Below are 24454 nucleotides of genomic sequence, written 5' to 3'. Positions count from 1 at the left end.
GGTGCTCGCGGCAACGTGCGCTCCGCACTGGTCCATCTGGCTGCACGGGGGTGGCGAAACGTTAACAGCCCAGCCGGGAGTCTCAGCAGTCGGCCCGGACAAGGCCCTCAAGAAGAAGCACGTCCTCGCAATCGTACACCAACAGCGAGTGAAAAGCCAGCAAAGAGGCGGCAATGAAGAGCAAGCAACGAAGTGAAGCCCACGAAGACCAGAGGAGCAGAGAAGAGACCTCCTTTTATAAGCCCTGGGCAAAGGGTGGAGTCATGACCCGAAAGTGAAGCGCTGTGACCTGAATCCCGCTCCTCTATTGGGCCACAGCAGCCCGAGCCACGCCCTTCCAGGCTCTGGGGTCAGAACTGTCTCAGTTGCCCATCCAGTTCAACACGGTTCAGAGCTCCTGACTCAACATAGGGCATGCTCCTCAAGCCGGCACCCTGACCTGAACGTGCTCAGTGCAGTCGGAATACCGAATAGCAACAGACTTTCCCGCCACCAACGGGCCCCTCTAATGAGCCAAAATGCACACCTGGGCCCCGTACCAAGCTCCCAGATTGTCCTTCCCGTGATCACTCCTCACAACCTGTCTTGCCATGGTCTGGCGATTGGATGAGGGTCGTATAAATTCTGCGCGGCCACCCGGGACATCCCTGTGAGATGCGGTCGAGCTATTCACATCTGTTGCTCAGCCCCGCATCACACGGTCCTGAGGACGTCTGAGTCATGCAGTACTATTTTGTACAGTGGCAAATTGTAGTGATGCAATGGTACGAGTTGGTGTGGGAATATTTTTCCCATGTGCGGGAGGCGTTTGTGGTCGAAATGGTGAGGTTTGGTGAGCGAGGTGTGAAGCAAGGTGAGATGCCGGTTGGAAATTGGTGCACAGATTTGAATGAAATAATGGTGCACGATGCCCGTGTGGTATTGTGTGTCATGTTTAATGGAGGGAGTGTGGTGGTTCCAAGCCACAGGAGGCATGGTGGTGTGCTTATTATTAAATGGCATTTTGAATGGTGTGTGTGCTTGCTTGCTTGTTTTGTACCATGGCTAAAAGGAAAGGGTTGGAGTAGAAATCAGAATCAGAGAAAGAGATAGTTAATAGACCTAACTCTAAGACCCATGCAACGCACTTCATCCCGTTAACCCAGTAGACATGAGGGGAGGTCTAACTGCATGAAGACTAACAAAATAACTGCCTGGGGATCACTGTATGTTGGGTGCCATTGCCTAAGAGGCATGCAGTTTTGTAGAACCACAACTATATATATATATATATATATATATATATATATATATATATATATATATATATATATATATATATATATATATATATATATATATATATATATATATATATATATATTGTTACGGCTGTGGAAATTCGCAAACCACGATTCAGGGCGCGGAGGTGAGATAACTCTAAGTACATGTGTAGTTAGCCCCAAACCCATTGTTTAGAGGGAATTTATGTGATTCATTCGGGCTGCGACGCTTTGAGATAGCCGTTTTTCTGTTCTATCTCTATTTTGAACCACCAGAACCATCAAACCACCACCAAAAACCCTCCACCAACCTCACCTCTCTCCTTCTACGGCCATTCCCGCACCACCTGTGAACACTGAGCGTCGGGCTGTCTTGGGCTCGTTCAAGCGATACGCACCGAGCCACGAGTCCAAATAGCGGCCTTTCCGAGGGAGAATTCGGATCAAGAATGCTACACGCCCACTTCTGATCCGTCCAATCAGCAAGCGCGGAGCGGCTTGGCCCCACCTCCAGGCGCGTCCGTGTGAAATCGAAATTTGCAAATTCTAGGATCAGGGGAGGTTCACGCCCACTTTTCCTCCGTCCAAAGTGGCTCCGCCCCCGAGCTCATCCTGAAATGAGGGAAATGCAGGGTGAGACGCAGAAGATGGGCCGAAGCCTGCAGGCGGGCATGAAGGCAATAACCGGGGAGCTCAAAATGGCGACGCCAAGTGTGGGAGCGAACGAGTTGGGAGGGGTGCAACGGTTGTCAGGCCCGCAAGGGAGGCGGGTGAGGATAAATTAATTCGGGGGACGTGTGAGACGAGACACGTGGAGGTAACAACGACGGAGAAAGTGACGGTGACACGGAGGGAAAAACTAAGTGGGGAGACCGAAACGTGTGAGACTAGACACGAGGTGACGAGAAAAGAAATAATAGTTGAGACAAGGGAGATAACAAGGGAAGACACGGAAATAATAGAGACACGGGAGATAGAGGGTGAATTGGACGGGATTGAAGATGAGTACACACACACAGAGGTAGTGGAGGATAATGGGTTGAGCTCGCAGAACGTGTAGGGACCCGGTGCGAGCAGTTGGCTAGCAACCTCCAAGAACGAGGGGAAGGAGTATGCCCCCTTGAAGCGAGTCACGACCAGGTGGGTTCGGTCGTGCTTCGCGGAGTTGAGGGGACAGGTGCTGTGGACAGGTGCACAGAGAGCTTGGGGGGTATAGAGGCCCCGGAACCCCTTGTGGGGACGCGAGTCCCCAGTGTGGTTGTCCCGGTGTGTGTGGTGCAAGGTGTGAGTGCGCCCCCGTGTGTGGAAGCGACCCTGTGTGTGAGTAAAATGGTGCGCAAGGCTGCGAGTGGGCCGAAGTGCGTGCTTCCCAGCATGCCGTGTGTGAATGTCACCGCGTGTGCGAGTGAGCGGCCGAGTGCGAGAGAGACAATGTGTGTGAGAGAGAGCGGTATGTGAGGGAGATGTCGGTCGGCATGTGTGAGCATGCAGCCGCGTCTCCCGGTGTGAATGTGATGGAGTGGAGTCTGAGCGTCGTAACACGCAGGTGTGCGTGGTTTGAATGGCGACGTAGACTGCGACAGAGGAAAGAAGGCCGAGTAGCGGCTGTAGCTATTGTGGGGACCGTGCCAGGTTTACACAGCAGCGAGCGCGAGGTCCGTGCTGTGCAACGCACGAGGCCGCCACGTGCTCGCTTGCCGGAGTGAAGCCCGGTCCGGAAACGCCAGCGGTGGATGTTGCCGATCCCGTGGACGGACAAAGTTTAGGCAGGATAACGGATTTCGACCGGACGGGTTCTCCACGCGAGCGTGTGTGTTAAGCTCCAATGGGCAGAGCACATGTGTTCACGTGGGGAACCCCTCGAGACGTGAGGCTTGTGTTTTTTATGCGCAGGGTGACGTCATGGCTGCGTGTGTGGTTGGAATCCGGCAGGAGGGTGAATCCCTACCGGATGGTACCGTCCAAGAGGGACGAGGGAAGCGAACAGCTGCCATGAAGTCACGCCTAAAGGTGCGCGGCTGTGAATTGCCGTGCAGGTTGCGAGTTGCCGCGCTGGTGCTGCACAATAAAAAAATTAAAATAAAAAAAAATCAAGCCTCGCTTTCGTGTGAACAGGATTCCCCGGGCAAGGGGTAGAAGACCCCCTGGCCAGGGCACAGGATGACACGAATTAGGGGGAAGGGTTAGCTTAGCTAGACCGGCTTCATGGGGCAGGGGTAAGTCCTCATGGAGCCCGTGGAATGGATTAGGTAGAGGGATTGTAGTGAGCTTTAGGTTATGAAATGGATAGATGGGAATAATTTTGAGGACAGAGACAGACTGTGGATGTGTAGTGGGGACGTAGCTTAGCTACGTAGTGTTAAATGGAACGGGCTGTAGTTTAAGGGACCACGTGGGAGCACGAGGTAGTTAGGGGAGGTAGTAAGAAGGATGGCAGAATTCAGAGGTGTGTGTGTTGAAGAGTTGTGAGGTGAGTACATGTGCTTGGTGAGTGAATGAGGCCAGCGGGTCTGTGTGAATGGAGCGAATGTGGAATGCATAGTGCGATGAGTGATTGGGGGGAGGAGTGACTCCCGCCCAAGGGACCCCGGGGTCAGTGTAAAGTGAGTTAGTGGGTTAGTTAAATTAACAAAAATGGAAGTCGCTTTGATGTTGGTGGGAGTGTAGGCTCGATACCCATTTGGAGGGGTGCAGGAGCCCTGTTGACGGGCTGGGAGCGTGGCTGCGAAAGGTGAGTATCGCTGAGTGGGGACCCCGGGCACCGGGCTAGTCAGCCGCGGTAGGCCAAGGGCCCATGGGGGGCCGGGATAGCGTAGTCGGCACGGGTGCGCCCGCATGGTGCGGGGGCCCGGGCGCCATTAGCCGCGTGGGCAGTGTTGTGGGCACGGGTGACCCTCGGAAAGGGGCCCGGGAAGCCAGCCTGCTACGTAAGCGTTTCAGGGGAGTTGCCATGGGGGGCACACCCCCATGTTTAGGGAGCTGGTAGGCTCGGAGGCAGTGTAGTGCCCAGGGGTGCCATTGCTGGAGAATCGGCAGAGGGTCATGCCTGCCAAGGGGAGCCACGCGTCCCAGCCATGAGACCGTGTGAGGGCACGGGAAGAAAATTGGGGGGGGGGCGAGGCCCGAAATTGTGAGGACACCAACACAGGCGACGGGAATCTGGGTTGTTAGAACCAATAGTTTAAGCGCGAGGCGCTTGTTGAAAGCCCAGGGGTAGTTAAAGAGATAATGGTTAGGGTAGATGAGGAGATGTACCTCTCCGCACCATCCATCCCTTCGCTCTCGTTGTGGGCCGCTGGACCCACTTTGGGTTAGATCGCTGAAGTCTGGGGAGGCCATCTTGAGGCTTGAGTTGGGCCTCGACGCAGGACGCTAGCCCTCCCTCATTCCCCTCCGGGAAGGGAACGCAGGGGTTGGGAGTAGGCTGGGGGACGATAGGTTAGCCAAAAAAGGACGATAAAGGGGGTTAGGGGACGAATTATAGTGGGAGGTATAGAAATAAAAAGAATTTTTTTTTAATTAATTGGGGATAAATTGGGTTTTACAAATAAAGGGAGTGGGTATGGACAGTGACAGGCAAAGGCGATAGGTTGGGAGGGAGACCGTAGGGTAGGTCCGAGCCCGCCTTCCAAGTGGCCTGTAGGCAGCCGCACAAGGAGACTGCATTTGCGCAGCCCATGCGCCGTTGTTCAATGGGTTCAATGTAAAAGGGGGAGGCCTAGGACTGCGTGTGAGCAGCCGGCCACGTTCCCTGCCACCTGCATTGCATGAGCCAGAGACTGCATGCGAGCAGCCTGGCTCCCTGCTAACTGCTTTTCTCTTTGCAGAGTCCATTGATCCTGGGCCATGGTTTCGTGTAAAATTTGTAAGTTAAGATGTACTGTAAATATGAGTGCGCTCCCGGCATGTCTGTCTAGCGCCGGCAATTTTATTTAAGTCGTCCGTGTGAGTGGGTTTGTTTAGTTAGTTACTCAGCCCTCAGGTTATTTATTTTGGGGACACGAATACCATGAATGTCGCACTCAGGGATCCGTAGGTAAAACGTACGAGGGGAGAACTACACATGATGGCACACGAGAATTTGACGACTCGGGACGAGTCTGTAAAAAGGGGAGGGGGTAGTGTTACGGTTGTGGAAATTCGCAAACCACCATTCAGGGCCCGTAGGTGAGATAACTCTAAGTACCTGTGTAGTTAGCCCCAAACCCGTTGTTTAGAGGGAATTTATGTGATTCATTCGGGCTGTGACGCTTTGAGATAGCCGTTTTTCTGTTCTATCTTTATTTTGAACCGCCATAACCATCAAACCACCACCAAAAAACCCCCACCACCCTGACCTCTCTCCTTCTACGGCCATTCCCGCACCACCTGTGAACACTGAGCGTCGGGCTGTCTTGGGCTCGTTCAAGCAATACGCACCGAGCCACGAGTCCAAATAGCGGCCTTTCCGAGGGAGAATTCGGATCAAGAATGCTACACGCCCACTTCTGATCCGTCCAATAAGCAAGCGCGGAGCGGCTTGGCCCCGCCTCCAGGCACGTCTGTGTGAAATCGAAATATGCAAATTCTAGGATCAGGGAAGGTTCACGCCCACTTTTCCTCCTTCCAATGGGCGAGCGTGGCTCCGCCCCAGAGCTCATCCTGATCCGGAAATTTGCATATTGTTTCTCCTACCGGCCTATAAAATGCCGAGCGCAAGGCGAATCGTGGCAGAGTCAGTTTTGGGAGCAGAGAGTTTTGGGCAGAGAGTTTTGCAGAGCGTGAGAGTTTTGGTAAGAGAGTCATCGGGCGGAGTGTGGCAGCGGCGGAGTGTGGCAGAGAGTGGAGTCGGGTGGCGAAGGCATCGAGTTGGGTTCTGCAGTCAGCTGAGGAGAGTTGGGGGAAGAGGCCAAGGAGCTCGGGTCCGAGGCGAGAAGGACGGCGGTCGGCGACGAGGTCGCGGTGGGAGATCGCTCGTCACGGGACCTAAGCCAGCCATTCTCCCTTTCCCAGAGCATCAACAATTCCCCCTTTTCCCCCGCGCTGAGTTAGTGCAACAAAGGGGACCCCGTTCCCACCCCACTCCAAACGTAGTGCCAACGAAACCCGTGAAGGAGCACGGAGTCGGGGCACAGCCACGAGGCCATGTCTGCGGCTCGTCCGCCAACGCGCCACGAGGACGCGGGTAGGACCCACCCGGTCTCGCGGACCTGGCCGCTCCTTCAGGTCCCGCGCACATATTGGCCTACAGGCCCATCTGCCCCCTTGTCTATGAGGGTGGCTTCTTTCCTTTGCTTTTGAGTAAATGTGTGTCGGCGCCGTGTCTTGTAAAGTAGAACTTTGTAAGTGTTGCCGTGTGTACGCGTATTCGGTTGTAACTCTGCATCGTTGTTTCTTTGGTTTTCCTGATATAGGTGCATTCTGACTATTTGGCTGTATATGTGTGCTTTCCGTGTGTCGTGTAATAAATGTGCATTGTGTGAACTGTTTTCCCGTTTCGCTTCATTTTTTCTTTATTGACCCTCCATCCTGCTTCACGTAAAAGGGTTCGTAGTGGGCTTAAAACGCCCGATAATTAATCGGAACCATCGAGGCCGACGATAACACCGCTCGGTAATCCCGATAGCACGGAACGGACCGCTAAAGTGGTTCGTGTCCGGAGTCGGCCTGCGGCGAGGTACGATCGCCCAGTCGACCATCCGCGCAGGTACTTAGGTAGATCGAATTTGGCGAGCAACCCTATCCTGCGCGGGTGGGCAATTGGCACGGTCGTGGTAGGGTTAAACCCCCACCCGTGACTAGCTCCCGGCGTTGTTCCGAGAGGGTCACGACAGAATTGTCTGTTCCGGTGGGCGAGGCGGCCGCCATTCGAGTAGAGCGGCCGATCACACGCCGGCGGGCGCGAATTCACAACAATATATATATATATATATATATATATATATATATATATATATATATATATATATATATATATATATATATATATATATATATAGTTAAGGTTCTCGGAACCATATGCATACAACAGAGAGTTGTCCTGAGTCAGTTATTCCATTAATATAAATGCAGATAGAGCCCCACCTTTTGTCTAGCAGGACAGCAGGGGAGTGCGTTGTGATGGGCTATTAGTTAGGATTAATAAATCATTTTTCTCCTTTTATTTTATTCCCTCCTTTTTCTGAGGTAAATTCGTCTCGCTTGCTTCCCTCTTTTTGCTGGCCACAGTGTACCACCGTCTATCCAGGGACTCGTTTTCAAAGGCAAAATCCCGACGTTCGCTATGGAAGCCACATCGGCATCCACCTTCCCAAACCCAGACACGCGCGGTGTGGTCAGGCCAAACTCGCGTCTGGCTGAAACCTCGCCCAGAAAGGCGGACCACATGAAGGCCCGGTCCAATCGGGATGCTCGGATTGGACGATGACGTCAGTTTCGCCATGGCTCCTCCCCGAGCTCCGTGATCTATAAAGTACTGAGCAATCCTCAGAGTTGGGGCGAAGCTGGGGTGGATGGAAAGGAAGAAGTCGGTCAGAGTTGTTCGATGCGAAGGTATTGAGTTGAATGGGAAGGTTGTCGTTGGATGGGAAGGTTGTTGTTGTTGTGGGAGGCTTTGGAAGGAGAAGTGCGAAAGGGAATTGAATGAGTTGTTGCAAAGGTGTTCCGGCTGCTTGGCTCTGCTTACGTCTCACCTCGACGGCCAGCCGAGTCACTTTGTGCCAGCCTCGTCCCCACTGACACGACTTCGACCAAGCCTCTTGTCTGGTCCTCCTACTGCTCAACTCTCGCCATTATAGACTCCGCTCTCCTCCACTCAAGCTCCTGCTGCAGACACGATTACCACACGTGCAGCTGTGGACCGAACTGCACAGCTTTTGTCGGATGCCACACCAAGCATCCCTTCCCCCAACACGCTCAAGTACCAAAAACTGTGACCTCAACTCCCTCCCTGGCTGCAAAAGTCCTTTGCCTTTCATGGGGTTTATTTTGTCTGAGTGTATGTCTGAGTGTGTTGGCACCTGTCCATTAGATAAGCCAGTACAAGATCTTCATTGCTGTGATTGTTATTGCTTTTATTAATCTCGCGTCAAGTCTGCACTGTGTCTGCTTTTGTAAGTTGCTTGAATAACTGTCGCACCCCACACCTCTCTCATCTTTCCCTGGATTACATCCCCAATAAACCTTTTGTTTGCCACATGCTTTTCCTTGCTTATTGTAATTAAATAATAATTGTAGAAATGTTCCCAGCTCGCCTTTGTCTTTACCTCCATTGGTCCAGCATGGTTCGAATCCGAGTTTAACCGGGTTTTTATTTCCGATAATCCATTCCTTCGAGCCGGTACGTCCTTGGCAGTGCCGCTCTACTGCATCCGATCCGGAAAGGTAGTCGGTAGTTGGTAGAGTGATCCGGTTCGGGTAAGGCATACTGAGGGCGTGGTTCCCCGGTAGTCGAAACCGCGTGGTTAATGAGGTAACTTGATTCTAGACAGGAGGACCCAACACCACGCGGTTGAGGTATTGGCGTCCACGGTCGGTTAAGCGGCCCGCCGCATCATGGAATTATCCGTGAGCGACGGCCTACAATTCCAGGGAGTCTGGTGGGAATCGACGTAGCAAGTGGTCGTCTCACCCAACCCCGCAACAACAACAAAAAAAAAAAAATATATATATATATATATATATATATATATATATATATATATTGTTATGGATTTTAGAATCCAGTCTGATGAATGCAACCACACATCCAGGTCCTCAGACAGTTATTTCCTTAAATGCATGTTCAGATTAGCCCCATCCCCATGTCGAATGGGATCTTAAATGTGATGCGTTCAGAAGGGTAAAGGATAGATCCCCTCTCTTATGGGAAGCTATTATCTTTACGACGGACATGTTTACACACATTTCTTTCACGAGCTCTGAAGCCCGCCCCCATTCTTCCTCAGCGGAAATCTATCGTGAGCTCCGACGCCTGCCTTTTTTGGGAGCGCACGGGTCGTCATGGTAAACGCACGTACGCCAGTGGGGCGGACGGCACCCTGCGGAGACGGCCCGGGGATATAGAAACGAGCGAGAGGTACGTTCTGAAGAGAAAAAGCGTGAGGAGAGAAAAGCGTGAGGAGAGAAAAGCGTGAGGAGAGAAAAGCGTGAGGAGAGAAAAGCGTGAGGAGAGAAAAGCGTGAGGAGAGAAAAGCGTGAGGAGAGAAAAGCGTGAGGAGAGAAAAGCGTGAGGAGAGAAAAGCGTGAGGAGAGAAAAGCGTGAGGAGAGAAAGCGAAAGAGGAAAAAGAAAAAGTGAAAGAAGAGGTAAAAGCAAAGGGCGAGAGAAGCGAGCAAGAAGCGGGTGTCTGACCAGTGCCGACAAAACAATTCGTCCTTCCCAGTGCTTGGACAAGCGAGCGTGTGATGCGCGTGTGGGTGTGAGCAGCGCCGCCAAGTGAGGAACAGGTCAGTTACCAACAACACTAGGGTCTAAACCCATGACGGACGATCTCGGTGCCCTCCAGACTTTGACTGGCATTCAAGACTGCTCCGCGAGAGGGTGCACGGCAAAGCTGGGTGCTGGCGACGGACGTGACATGCACGCACGCACGCATTTCAGGACGTTTTTCGCTTCATGGACGACTTTCTGGTGAACGAGACGATTCTCCCCCCCCCTCCCCCTGAATGATCTGCTGGGTACCCTTGTCTGTGTTTAGCTGCAAGTAAGTCAACCCCTGATAAGCATCTGCTCTTTGTCTCTTTCTTGGCATTTTGATTGATTTTGCTTTGAAATTCGTTCTTTATTTATCTCAGCAAATAAAAAGTTCTTTTTATTTATCTATTTTATTATTAATAAATTATTTGTTGATTTCCAACCCGTCCGTGTTTGTCCTTTCCTTCCATTGGTCGAGCATTTTCCGAACCGAGATAAACTGGGAGATAATTACCACAGATTTGACCAAAAAATCGTCGGCACGCACTAGCGGTTAAAACGCTCTGCCGCCCTAATTAAAATTTCATCAGATAACATTGGTGCTTTGCCGAGGGCGTGCTCCCTGCTCAGGTAACCATGTGACCTCGAGTTAAATGGAATAATTAGACGACGGACACTGGAACTCATGGTTGACTAGGTGGCGTTCGTGGTTCTACAACAACCCACTGTTTCACAACATTAATTGTGAGCGGTGGCCCCAGGTCCGGCCGTGGATTAATCCCCCTGAGTGACAAGCTGGTGTCATGGTACCCGTGGCCGCAACAATATATATGTATATATACACATACATACATACATATACTGTATATACATACATATATTTGTTGTTTTTTTGAAGAAGGCGGCGTTTACAACCAAAAGTAAAAACTCAATCCACTCCGCTAATTTAGGCAAAAAAGCGAGAGCAGACCTGGTCTCAGGGCTACAGACTGAGACCGGGTCGACTCACTTTTTTGCTCAAATTAGTGGAGTTGGTAGAGTTTTTACTTTTGGCTGGAAGCGCCTTCTTTAAAAATGTGTAATCCCAACCGTCCCAATCTTATACATACATACATACAAATATACATTATATGCTCTATGGAGCAAAGTTCCACAGAAGTTCCTTGGAGCTCATGGTCGAGTTTCTGCTCTGGCATGCACTGTCAAATGTGGGACCCAATATAGAAAGGTGTGTTTAATTTTAAATCATGTCCAATCAATTGAATTGGCCATAGGTGGACTCCAATCAAGTTGTGGAGACATCTCAAGGATGAGCAAAAGAAATTGGATGCACCTGAGCTCAATGTGGGGTGTCATTGCAAACCACGGGGTAACATCCCTGGGTCAGATTGCGGGAGAGTGTGTCGGAGTGGTGCTGAGGTGTCGTCCACCAGACGGCGGTCTCCTTGGGTTAACCTGAGGCGGTCCCTTCGGGTGGGTGCCTGGAATGTCCTATCCCTAAGAGAGGATGATCACCTGTCTCTGTTATCATCTGAGCTCAAGCGTTTGGACATCGGGATTGCAGCTCTCTCTGAGGTTCGGAGACCGGATTGCGGAGAGATAATGGTGGGTGGTTACACCTACTATTGGTCTGGTCGCTCTGATGGTTACCATACCCAAGGAGTTGCTGTAGCTGTGTCCAATAAGCTGACCCCAATGATAATTGAGGTAACACCGGTCAACGAGCGTATTATGAGATTAAGGATTCGCCACTCCTTAGGTGTCATTTCCCTGGTCTCTGTTTATGCTCCGAATGAGGCGAGTGATCTCACCGTGAAGGATGCATTCTACGCCACACTCGAGTCTGTGGTTGATCAGTGCCCCAGACGAGATACATTTCTAGTCTTGGGGGATTTCAATGCATCGACTGGAACTGATAGGGATGGTTATGAGGTGTGTGTTGGTCCCCATGGGTCAGGAACTATGAACCAGAAGAGCACTAAGTTCCTTGACTTTGCAAGAAGTCATGGACTTTGGGTGGCTGGTTCATGGTTTCAGCGCCCACAAGCTCATCGCTGGACTTGGTATTCCAATGCTGTCAGTGTGGCAAAGGAGATTGACCATGTCCTCATTGACGGTCGTTGGAGGATGATCCAGAACTGCAGGGTCTACCGGAGTGCTCAGTTCCTCAATACTGACCACAGGCTTGTTGTAGCAACTCTAAAGCTGCACCTTAAATCCTGGAGAATGGTACCATCCCAGCCTAGGCTGGATGTTGCCAAGCTCAGGGATGAGAGAGTAGCTGAGGAGTTTGCGAACAGGCTGAGTGGACACTTGGGGGGTCTGGGTGCTTTGCGGGGTCCTGAAGAGTTGTGGAGCGCCTTCAAGACCACCGTCCTTGATGTTGCTGGTGGATGCCTTGGAGCTCACCGCAGGGCAAAGAAGAATTTTGTCTCTCAAGGGACACTGGATACCATTGACCAGAGTCGCAGGGACAGGCTGAATGGCAGAGCTGAGCTGTTCAGGGAGCTGAGGCGTAAAACTGTACGTGCACTGAGGGTGGACAAGGAGGCCTATGTGCGAGGAATCTGTGAGGGGGTAGAGCATCACCTGTGGACAGGTGATTCCCGTCCCGCTTACAGGGGAATTCGCGCATTACGTTCATCCAAGCCCATCCCTCGGAGCACTGCAGTTCGAGCAGAGAGTGGTAGGCTCTTGACAGAGGAGTCTGAAGTGAAGGCCCGCTGGGCCGGTTACTTTGAGCGGTTGTACCAGGCTGATCCCCCAGCTGTCGAGTTGGACGTCAAGGGTGTTACAATCCCTGTTGCTGACCCTCGAATCAACTGTGGTCCACCTTCGCTTGTGGAAACACGGGCTGCGGTGAACCAGTTGAAACGGGGCAAAGCTCCAGGGATCTGTGGCATCCATGCCGAACTTCTCAAGGCTGGTAGAAATGCTGCACTCGTGTCGTTGCATGCAGTTTTGTGCTCTGCCTGGAACACAGGCATCATCCCAAATGACTGGAAGAGGGGCCTTGTTGTCCCTCTCTGGAAAGGGAAGGGTGATCGCCAAGACTGCAACAACTACCGAGGGGTGACGCTGCTCTCAGTGCCGGGCAAGGTCTTTGCTCGGATAATTCTTGATAGGGTTCGCCACCATCTGCTTGAGCACCAGCGTCCAGAGCAGTCAGGCTTTACACCAAAGAGGTCAACGATTGACCATATCCTTGCACTTCGTGTCCTCACCGAACGCAGACGAGAGTTTCGGCAGGGGCTGCTTGCAGCCTATGTTGATCTCTGTAAAGCGTTCGATTCAGTGAATCGGGATGTCCTCTGGAGGATTCTTGGTCTTCGTGGGGTGCCACCAAAACTGATCGATCTGATGTCTGAACTCTACTCTGGTACTGAGAGTGCTGTGAAGTGTGGTGGTACCATCTCTGACTTATTTCCAGTTGTTACTGGAGTTCGTCAGGGATGTGTACTTGCCCCCACACTTTTCAGCACTTGTATGGACTGGATTCTAGGGAGGATGTCGGAGAGATCAAGTTGCGGTGCATCGTTTGGGAATGTCAAGATCTCGGACCTTGATTTTGCAGATGATGCAGTCATCTTTGCGGAGACTTTAGACATCCTCTTGGGGGCCCTCGAGGTGCTGAATGAGGAGTCGGAGCCGTTGGGAATACGGGTGTCTTGGGTCAAAACTAAGATCCAGGCTTTCGGTGACATCTTGGATGCTGCTGTCCTGTCTGTGTCTGTTTGTGGTGAGGATGTTGAGGTCGTGGAGAGATTCACTTACCTTGGCAGTGATATTCATGTCTCTGCTGGCTGCGAGTGAGAGGTCAATAGACATCTGGGTCAGGCCTGGGGAGTCATGGATTCACTGGATCATGGGGTGTGGCGCTGCCGGTACCTGTGCGGGAGGACGAAAGTCCGAGTCTTCAGGTCCTTGGTACTTCCAGTCTTGCTCTATGGGTGCGAGACTTGAACTCTGACCAAGGATCTGAGACGGAGACTTAATTCCTTTGGTACCAGGTCTCTTCGGAGAATCCTTGGCTATCGCTGGTCGGATTTTGTGTCCAACGAGCGGTTGCTGAGAGAGACTCGGATGAGATTTGTTACCTGCATAGTCCGTGAGCGTCAGTTGCGGCTGTATGGATATGTGGCTCGTTTTCCTGATGCTGATCCTGCTCACCAGATTCTCTCAGCGAGGGAGTCTCATGAGTGGAGGCCAGTGGGCAGACCACATGCCTCATGGTTGCAACAGGTTGACCATCATCTCAAGGAGATGGGGATGGGCCTGGCATCTGCCTGGGGGATGGCCAGACGGAGGCCCCTGGAGTACCGGCGGAAAGTGGACGCAGCGACGCGCTGTTCTGGCACATGCTCCCATACCTGACCTGATTGCAAACAGATTGAATACCAATTGACGCAACACATTTCAGCTTTTCATTTTTAATTACTTTGTAAACGTTTCTAAAAACATGTTTTCACTTTGCCATGATGGGGTACTTTGTGTCAATCAGCGACAACATTTTTTAAATCCAATCCATTTTAAATTGAGGTTGTAACAACAACATGGGACACAAGTCGAGCGGTGTGAATACTTTCTGAAGGCACTGCATATACACTCAGTGTACAAAAAATTCGGAACACCTTCCTGATAGAGTTGCACCCCCTTTCACCCTCAGAACAGCGTCAATTCGTCGGGGCATGGACTCTACAAGGTGTCGAAAGCGTTCCACAGGGGATGTTGGCCCATGGAGACTCCAATGCTTCCCATAGTTGTGTCAAGCCCAATGCAACCAATGTTCTTGTTTTTTGCTGAAAGAAGTGGAACTCTGTGAGGTCGTCAGCTGCCATACTCCATTCACGTCAAGGTATGACAAGTTTTGCATCCTTTTATGGGTCTTCCAGCACCAATGATGTACTAGACTGTCAGTTGACTAACTGGAGCCCGTCTGTTGCTCTGCACAATCGTGTCAACCTCCTTTGGTCTTTCATCAATGAGCCATTTTCAACCACTGGCCTGCCGTTGGCTGGATGTCCTTTGGGTGGTGGACCATTCTTGATACACACAGGAAACTGTTGAGCATGAAAAACCCAGCAGCATTTCAGTTCTTAACACTCAAACCGGTACACCTGACACCGACTACCATAACCCATTCAAAGGCACTTAAATCTTTTCTTTTATCTTGCCCATTGATCCTCTGAATGGCACATATACACAATCATCTTAAGGCTTAAAAATCCCTCTTTAACCTTTCTCCTCCCCTTCATCTACCCTGATTGAAGTGGATTTAACAGGTGTAATCAATAAGGGATCAGAGCTTTCACCTGGATTCACCTGCTCAGTTAATTTCATGGAAAGAGCAGGTTTTCCTGATGTTTTATACACTGACTGTATATCATGAGCACCCTCTAGAGGTCTGGTGTTGGTGGCTTAACAGTTTGGGTGGCTGACTGAGGATCCTGGGATCCTGAGTTCAAGCCTCCGTTGTGCCATTGAATTAAGACCAGGTGGGGTTGACTCAGCCTGTTATCCTTCAGAGGTCAGCAAAATGAGGTCTTGTGTACTGGTAATGGGGCACCGCAGTGACACAGCTGCACCCCTCGCCATTGATGCTACTTGCAGCTTTATGCTGCACATGAAGGAGGAGGAGGAGAAGCACCCTCTGGCTTAATGCAGAGCATCAGCCACAGATTATGTCTCAAACGGTAAAAAAGGCATAATCGGCAAACAACAAAAGCCTGTCTACCACCCAGACAATTGTTCTCACCAATGGAAAACCAAAAAATGAAAAAAAAAAAAAAAAAAACAGAAGGCAAGTGCCATCGGGTGGAAATGCTCATTGATATAAAAAAAAATTACCCCTGTGTGGGGGTGACGGTGATCTCTATAATGTTTTTTACTATCAGAATTGATGAACCGTTGCCAGATATCTCCTAAAATGACAGACTAGATAGGTTTTGAAAATGGCGACTTTCACAACTTTCGTGACCTCGTGACCTTGACCCTGACCTCAATTCGGGAAAAAATATGTCGTTGGGTATCACTCATCGACCTCTACCCACATACCAAATTTCATCAGGATCGGAAGTAAAAAGTTTTCTTTGTACCAGAAGGTGTTTTTGACCATCTTCCAGGTTACGTGGCAGCCAAACGGGACGGAAATTCAAAAATCTGTCTGGTTAGATACAAGATAATATTTTTTACTATCATAATCAGTAAACAGTTGCCGAATATCTTGTATAATGGCAGACTAGATAGGTTTTGAAAATGGCGATTTTTATAACTTAAGTGACCTCGTGACCTTGACCCTGACTTTGAACCCGGACAAAAGTTATATCGTTGTGCAACACTCATCGACCTCTACCCACATACTAAGTTTCATCAAGATCGTAAAGAAAAATTGACGGACGAACGGACATTTGGTCCGGCTTTATTAGGTCATCTCTACCGAGATGACCTAAAAATTAGAAAATTTAAGTAATAATTTGTATTTATTTATATATTTCCAGGCTGCTTCCAGAACTGTTTTATGTACCACAGACAGGTTAATGTGTGGCAGGCATTTCCTGTTGGTCAGAATGCATGCAGCAATAGCTGGTGTGGAACTTTTTTCCTGGTACCCATGACAGTAATGGGGTCTGTTCTTGATATACGTGTCCGATGCTGCATCCACACACCATGATCTACCGAGTCAACCTAATTCAGTTAATTATCCTAACCTATCCATTTAGTATGGATCAAAGTTGACACATCTACTCCCCAATATATATATTATATATATATATATATATATATATATATATATATATATATATTTTTTTTTTTTTAAACAGTGTGCACATAACTATCCATCCATCCATTGGGACCATACTCTGTGCAAAGTATTGGTGCTGCCTTATAGACGGCCAGGTGTTCCGATTTTTCATTTCATTTCGTGACCTGAAAAATCGGGTGGGCGTCAAATTGGTATGATAATATGGAAAAAAATATGAAATAATGTTCATGACTTTTCACAAGTGAGATTCTTGTACGTTAGCCTGCAATATAATGTTGAAATTTAGAATTTTATTTCCAAAATCTCTGTTTAGCCTCGAACGCATTTCGATGTATTGACCAATGAGGATCGCGCTACGAACGTTGTCTGGTTGCGAGTAAACAATATGGCGGCCTCCAGTAGCAGCGCCGACGAGTGTTGGAGCAAGAAACGCTGTTATATGTGCATTTATCCGGCCAAAATATCAAGTTTAATACCTTTTACTGTCAGAACATGGCCGCGATATTTGCAATTTGTCAAGACCAACAAAGCCAACCTACTTCATGCACTTGAAAGTCAGGCAGAGAAACCTGTGGTTGATATTCCAGTAGGAGGCATGTATGTAGTGGATGGTATGGCAATGATACAGAAATTGAATATCAACAAACTCACCGGGGAAAGGACATTTCTCAATCTGGCCCACGAAATACTGAAGCGCCTTGTCAAGGGAGCAGAGGGCAACAAGTCCAGTGAGATCCATTTCGTAACCGATACTTTCCGAAAGGTATCGATTAAGAATGCCGAGCGAGAGAAGAGAGCAGCCAGAGGGTCTCAAGTGATGCGAATATATGGCCAGTCCCTTCCTCAACAATGGAAGAAGTTCCTCTCCAACGGTGACAACAAGGAGTCGCTAATTGAATACATGTTTGAGACGTGGAGCAAGGTCAAGACAGCATACCTCAGAGGAATTACAGTGTTCTTGGCACATGGACCCAAATGTCATATCTTCACAGGAAGCAGCACTCCAGATCAGGCAGTTGAAGTGAAAGAAGAGCCATCACTAAATTCGACTCATGAAGAGGCAGACACGGATGTTCCTCCATGCCGCGCATGCAGCACACACAAGCAATGACGTCATCGTTAGTCCGGATACAGATGTGTTCAGAATTGGCACAGTCTTAGTACCCCAAATCCCTGCACATCTATATTTCCACACAGGAAAGGGAGTCAACCTGAGGACAATTGACATGAAGGCAATCTACGATAGCATTGGGGATGATGTCAGCCAAGCTTTGATAGGCCTATACTACACTGTTTGACTGGCTGCGATAGTGTAAGTGCCTTCCATGGCAAAGGCAAAAAGAAGGCCTTAAACCTCATACTAAAGAATCCAGAGCTGTGCAGTGCCTTGAAGGACCTTGGAGAATGGTTTGACATACATCCAGACATGATGGAAGCACTGGAGAAATTTGTCTGCAAGTTATATGGACAGCACAATATCACTACTGTGAATGAGGCCAGGTACAACATGTTTCGTCTTGCTAGAAAGTCTGAGATCACAATGCCTCCCAACCAAGCTGCCCTGAGACAGCACATCAAGAGAGCCAATTACCAAGCTGGTAAGTTAATTGGTTGCTTCTTTGAATATTGAACATCACCTGTAATTTATGTTTGGACAGGAGTACTTGTATATGGTGCAGCATGTGTCAATGAAGATGATTATTTGGAAAGTTTATTGAATTGAAAACAAAATATTGAATGTCACAACAATGCTTTGTAAATGTTCAAAATTAACAGGTCTATTTGAAAGAGTACTTGAAGTAACAATCTATACAGTTGAGTGGTTAAGATAACATGACATGTAGATGATCCAGAGATTTTTTTGCTCCACACTCAGAGCAGGATGTTTTGGATTTAGCATGTTTCTCCACACATAATTTCCCAATAATATGATTGTACTGTTATTAGTGTTAATGATATACATATTTCCAAAACAACATCAGAGGTATATCTCCATTCTTAATGTTGTTGATCACTTCAATATTTCAGGAATTTACAAGAGGAGCCTGCAGCCCATCCCTGACATTCCCGACCCTGGTGGCTACGGATGGATCATGGAAGAGGAACTTGCCATAGACTGGATGACACTTCCACCTGCACCAGACAGCGCGATGGAGCTTTCTAACTGCACTGGAAGCTGCAAGAAGACACGATGCAGCGACGAAACTACATGCACTTGCCTACAGAATAACATTCCGTGCACAGATTTGTGCAAGTGCGGCAGGAACGACTGCTCAAACATAACTGGCCACGTTGACTTTGATGATAAGAATGACGATAAAGACTCCAGATCTGAAGCTGAGGAAGACTCTGATGCTGAAGAGGATGAAATAACTGCACTATTTGTATGATGTTTTGGACAAGGTTCAAGATGACCAAGCCGAAGAGAAAAATTGTGGCAATCTCGAGTCTTTAAAACAACATTTTTACTACTTTTTGGGGGTCTGAATTGATAAATATTGCTGCCAAGACCAATGTGAACATGACATCATATAGTTTGTTTTGTTTTTTACTGTGTAAATGGGTTTTTCAAATGTAACATACACCTGGTGTTTACTGGTGTTTTGGGGCAGCGGTTCTCGGTAACGTACCACGATATAGCTTGTGAAAAAAATAAGATGTTTTGGGGGTCATAAGGCTTCATCCCACACCCTTCTTGCCCAATCCCTTAGTTCAGGTCATGAAATCAAAAAAAAATAGATATCCACCCTATGGCCCACGGTCTATTAGCAGTCTCCTTGGCTATTGGACACAATCCTGGACGGGTCGCCACTCCGACATAGTATACCAGCAAGCTGGCACTCATATTGCCGACCTCAGAAGGATGACAGGCAGAGTCACCCCCACTGGGTATTACTTCAATGGTGACAGGATTTCAACTCAATCAGGACCCTAAGATCCCAAGCCCACCACACTAACCATTAAGACAACACCAGACATACATAACTATCAAACAGGCCCAAAGACAAACAGTTGCCAGATAACGATGGGATCATTCACATTCAAGTGTCAGATCGCTACGTCTCCACATGGATATGCTATATGCAGATGCATCCACACATGATATGACTATTTCCCTGTTGTCATATCTGCTCATGGCAACAAAATAAAGCTCAACTATTATATAGGACAAGACACCATAATCATATTATGTGAATTAAAGGAGGAATACAAGGAAGAAAGAACTAGAAGGGCACTCAGTGGAACGCATACCTCCGCTACGTAATGCTTGATCCACGAGAACATATCGGGCCCAATACATTTTTGAAATATCATGCTATAAAGTACGACATCGTGCTTGGCGCTATCTCTTAATGGTGAAGAATCGCTTTAAAAATTAAATAATATTCGGATTTGGCTCTTCACCAAAATCGAATCAATTTGTCCTTGTCACACACCCAACCTGTCCACCAAGTATCATCCGAATCCGTCCACAACTTTTTGAGATATCCTGCCTACAGACAGAGAGACAGACAGACAGACAGAGACACAGAGAGACAGAGAGGGGTGAAAACATAACCTCCTTCACCTTCGGTGGTGGAGGTAATAATGTGGTTGACAGTGGGGATAAAACAGAAAGAACATCGAGGGGAGATTAAAGGAAAGGAAGGGGAGGGGGATACATGGAAGATATGAGGAGGAAGTGGGGGAATCATACATCCACCAATTTGTTTATGTATTATGTGCTGTATATGGCCCTAAATAATAGTGAGAGCCAGCTCTTCTTACACAAAACGTCAATACAACACAGATAATATCAACAGCACATCAAAGAAAATCTACCTACGGCGAAACAAAGAAATTAAAGGAACACATCAAGACAGCTGGTGGGCATATGCAAAGACCTCACCGTGGAATGTTGATCTTGGGGTCGTCGCTATCATTAGCGAGGCCACCAAACAGATAGCATTTGCCAGAGACGAGCGAGAAGCTGTGACCGAGGCGCGGACAAGGCATTGGACCTGATTTTGGTGGCAACACTCTCAATTTCCGCCACTCCCAACGACTCGCCTGTGGAATTCAGAACAGGTAATAGCTAAATTTATGACATCATAAAATCGATTTGCATTAATTTTGCAACAAAAAAAGGGTGTGAAATTTCGTTTGAAAGATGTCACAGTGATCCAGAAGGGAGAAAAAGGGGGGGGGAGAGGAGAGGCGGGTGGGGAAATAAATAAATAAATCACAGCTGGGCAATGTAATTCAATGAACAAATAGCGTACTACCTGCAGTTCATACAGGTCGTTGCTGTACTTGCCATACTCAACCATTCCCCCAAAGACCAGCAAGCGTGTCCCATCACGCACAAAGCCATATGCTGCACAGCCCGGGGGCACATCACCACAAACGGCGGGAATGAACCACTGATTAGTCGCTGTGGGGAAATGAAGGGGAATGCAAGTTTCACAAAGATGCAATCATTCCAATAAGCTTGATGACACTCAACACAATTTCTAATACAAACAGCATTTTGTCATTGAAGAGCCAAAAATGTTGAGAGGGTCGTTAACTTTATTTGCTTTTCGAACGCCGTGGTGTAGTTCAGTATTTTGTGACATTTGCAGATTTCAGGAATTGGTTTACAAAACCTGCACATTTTCTTAAAATCTGAAACCGTTAAGGAACATCTCAAGGATAGGTTGGGGTAAGGAGAAAAAAAGCCAAGCGAGGCTCATAAAACTCCAAGTCCCATGATGTTACACTGCCTGCTAATTTGTTCTACCCATTAAGTTGTGTCGACATGGTGCATCTGGACGTACAAACACAATGATATACCTCAATACAAATTGAGGTACATCATCATCGGTGTACCTCAATACAAACGCAATTCAATATGGAAAGAAATATCAAATATTTCATTATTATTCACTCTGGGTTTACATTGGAAGCAGTCTACCACCGGAGCTCTGGTGGCTGTCAGCTAGTCCACCACCAGCTATTTGCCAAGTGTTTGTTCCCCAGCATCTCAAAACACCCACCCACCCCCCCCCCCCCAAATGTGATATTTTGAGCCTTGTTAACCATCCACAAGCCCACCCCTTTTCAAGTTTCCAGTTCTTGGGCTGTATCTATCTTGTCCACCCACAGCCCTCATTTCTCCAAGTCTCCCTCTATTTTGTCCATAATCCCATTTGTTGCTGTGTTTCCCCACTCTTTCTACTGTTCCTTTGGATCTGTTATGTCCTGATCCATTTTATGTTCTCGCTCCTCCACGAGCCTCGACATTGAATACTGTACAAGAAAAAAAAAGCATTAAACAACTTAAGGTGTACTGCACTTATTACAATTCAATTGAGACAACAAATGTTGACTTGGTCGAAGAAACTGATTGTGATACGCCAATATAGAGTCGTTCAAGTTTTATGACCTGTTCCCTTCTTGTATTTCCGAGACCTAACAACAAAAAAACAACAACCATGTGGGCTCTCCAAGGGATGATGACGTCCCTCCGAGTCACACTGACTGTCATTGTTGCATCTGTCAACCAAAATAGGGCGAAACAACTTGTGTAGCCCTTACGAACCCAATTTCCCAAAGACAGAAGAAGGACGCTGATCAACCTTAATACTTTCTTGTACTGTTCTCACAACCAAATACAAAGGCATTGCTGAACAAAGCCTCATTCCAATAAAGGAGGAAAAAAACAAAAACCACCAGAGAACTAGAAGGGTACTTGGTGGAGCGCAGACCTCCGCCACGGAATGCCTGATCCACGAGAACATATCGGGCACGACACATTTTTCAAATATATCAGGCGAAATATCGTTTTTGGCCCTATCTCTCAATGGTGAACAATCACTTAAAAAATTAAATAATTCTCATGTCCAGATCTGGATACGGATCTTCACAAAAATCTAATCAATTTGTTGTGGTCAAGCACCCAAAATGTCCACCAAGTTTCATCCAAATCCATCCACAAATTTTTGAGATATCATGCTATATATCGTTTTTAGTCTGATCTCTCTATGATGAAGAATCACTTAAAAAATTATAGTAGTCGGATCCGGATCCGGATCTTCACCAAAATCTAATCAGTTCATCCTGGTCACACACCAAACCTGCACACCAAATTTCATCTGGATCCGTCCACAACTTTTGGAGATATCCCGCACACAAACAGAGACAGACAGAAAGACAAAGACAGACAAACAAACAAACAAACAAGAAGACGACGTCGTGCAGAGCATGATACTTGCAAAATCCATAAAAGAAATTTGTCCTCAAAAGTAATTGGTGGTTGAATTCAATGACCAAATATGCAACCCCTCTTCAAATTTCAAGTCAATCGGATGAAAATTCACAATTTTAGAATTTGGCCTATGTGGACCGGACCTACAAAATAATTGGTGGTTGAATTTAGTGATCCGAGATATATATCCTCTTCACATTTCAAGTCAAATCGGATGAAAAGTGAGGATTTTAGAAATACCACGAACGTTGTTGACCTTTTGACCTCAAAAACAATCGGCTTTTTCCTTATGACAAACTCCACCACGTGGTGAAGTATCGTGAAGCTCAGTTTCAAATTGTGACCTGTAAGTAACAAACATACAGAGAGGAGTGAAAGCATATCCTCCTTCACCTTGGGTGCTTAAGGTAATAACGCAGGCTGAAGGCATATTTGGTTGTGGAGCATTATTATTCAAAGAAAGACGTAGGGATGGTTTCACATGTTAACTTACTGTGACTATCCCCAACTTGTTGAGATACTTACATCCTTTTGCATAAAAAAATGCTTTTTATTAACCTCCGCCATCGAAGATCGGAGGTTACCGTTTTCACCCCTTTCTGTTTGTTAACCTCCGCCATCGAAGATCGGAGGTTACCGTTTTCACCCCTTTCTGTTTGTTAACCTCCGCCATCGAAGATCGGAGGTTACTGTTTTCACCCCTTTCTATTTGTTTGTTTGTTTGTTTGTTTGTGAACAGTATTACGGAAAAACTCCTCTACGGATTTCTACGAAACTTGGTGGGTGGGTTAGGTTTGGTCCAAGGATCATGCCATTAGATTTTGGACTTGGTCCAAAGTCCAATATGGCCGCTATGGTGGCCATTTTGAAAAAAATATTTGAATTTTTGTTTTTGCATTTCTACATGTTTTAAGTGATTTCCAACCCCCCTGGCCCCCCCTAAAAAAAATTGTTAGAGAAAAAAAAAACAGAAAATTTTGTCTGTTTTTTTTTCTCTAACAATTTTTTTTTAGAGAATGAATTGAGTATGTGGAGTATGGATTGAGTAGAGAGTATGAATGAATTGAGTATGTAAAAGTTAAAAGTAAAAGGGAAAGTTGCAAACTATAACTCTGTGAGCACTGTTGACGTCAAATTGAATGAATAGGATATCAGGTTCACTTGAGTGACCTTGCAGCATTGGCGGCGGAGGTTTTGCACTCTACTGAGTGCTCCCCCTCTAGTTCTATTACATCTATATCACTGTGCCCCATTTGTAAATAAATTTTAGTGAAAATAATCTGATGCACAGAAGAATAAAAGCTTTTTTTTTCAACGTGACGTGCAGTCGGACATTTGGATTGGAAAGTTCGGTCAAGCCGCTGTAATTAAGTATCCACCCGGATCATCTCAATTTTTTTTACATTGATTATTGGTAATAAGTTGAATAATTTAAGACACGTAAATATGAGTTATTGATAAACTTGTCATTTTGTTAGGGGATTTCAAAGTCCCAGGCTCTAAAAGGGCAATAAAACAAGAAAAAAATAAAAATATGCCAGAATGTGCATATATCATGCGAATCCACCATTGACCGACACAAGTGCTGATTTTCTCAGACGGTGGGTGACAACCTTTTGATTAGACGAGAAATTTCATATAGAATGTTTTATATGTTGTATTTTTGCATGGTCTAATATATGTCATATTTTAATATGAAACAAGAAAAAGGCCAATACTGGGCATGTATATTCAATAAAAAAAATCCTGTAGATTCAGTAATATACATCATAGACCCATGAACCTATATATTTTAAGGTCCTATGGA

At 47.3% G+C, this 24454-nt stretch overlaps 1 protein-coding gene across 9 annotated transcripts in view; it reads right to left on the bottom strand.

Annotated features, from left to right (window-relative positions):
* The window catches only part of LOC147018063 (host cell factor 1-like), a 139192-nt gene that overhangs the window by 104878 nt on the left and 9860 nt on the right, over positions 1–24454 (bottom strand). For all 9 annotated transcript variants that reach the window (XM_085897365.1, XM_085897367.1, XM_085897362.1 and 6 more), the window contains exons 2-3: positions 20684–20832; positions 20308–20468 (exon numbers count right to left, since the gene is read on the bottom strand). In XM_085897365.1, coding sequence (XP_085753491.1) covers positions 20308–20468; positions 20684–20832 — 310 coding nt within the window. The remainder of the gene's footprint in view (positions 1–20307; positions 20469–20683; positions 20833–24454) is intronic.

Source organism: Eptatretus burgeri, chromosome 10 (genome assembly GCF_056783735.1).
Source record: "Eptatretus burgeri isolate ZD-2024b chromosome 10, Ebu_testis_v1, whole genome shotgun sequence".
Classification (NCBI taxonomy): Eukaryota; Metazoa; Chordata; class Myxini; order Myxiniformes; family Myxinidae; genus Eptatretus; species Eptatretus burgeri.
This window is presented reverse-complemented; position numbering and strand designations above follow the sequence as displayed.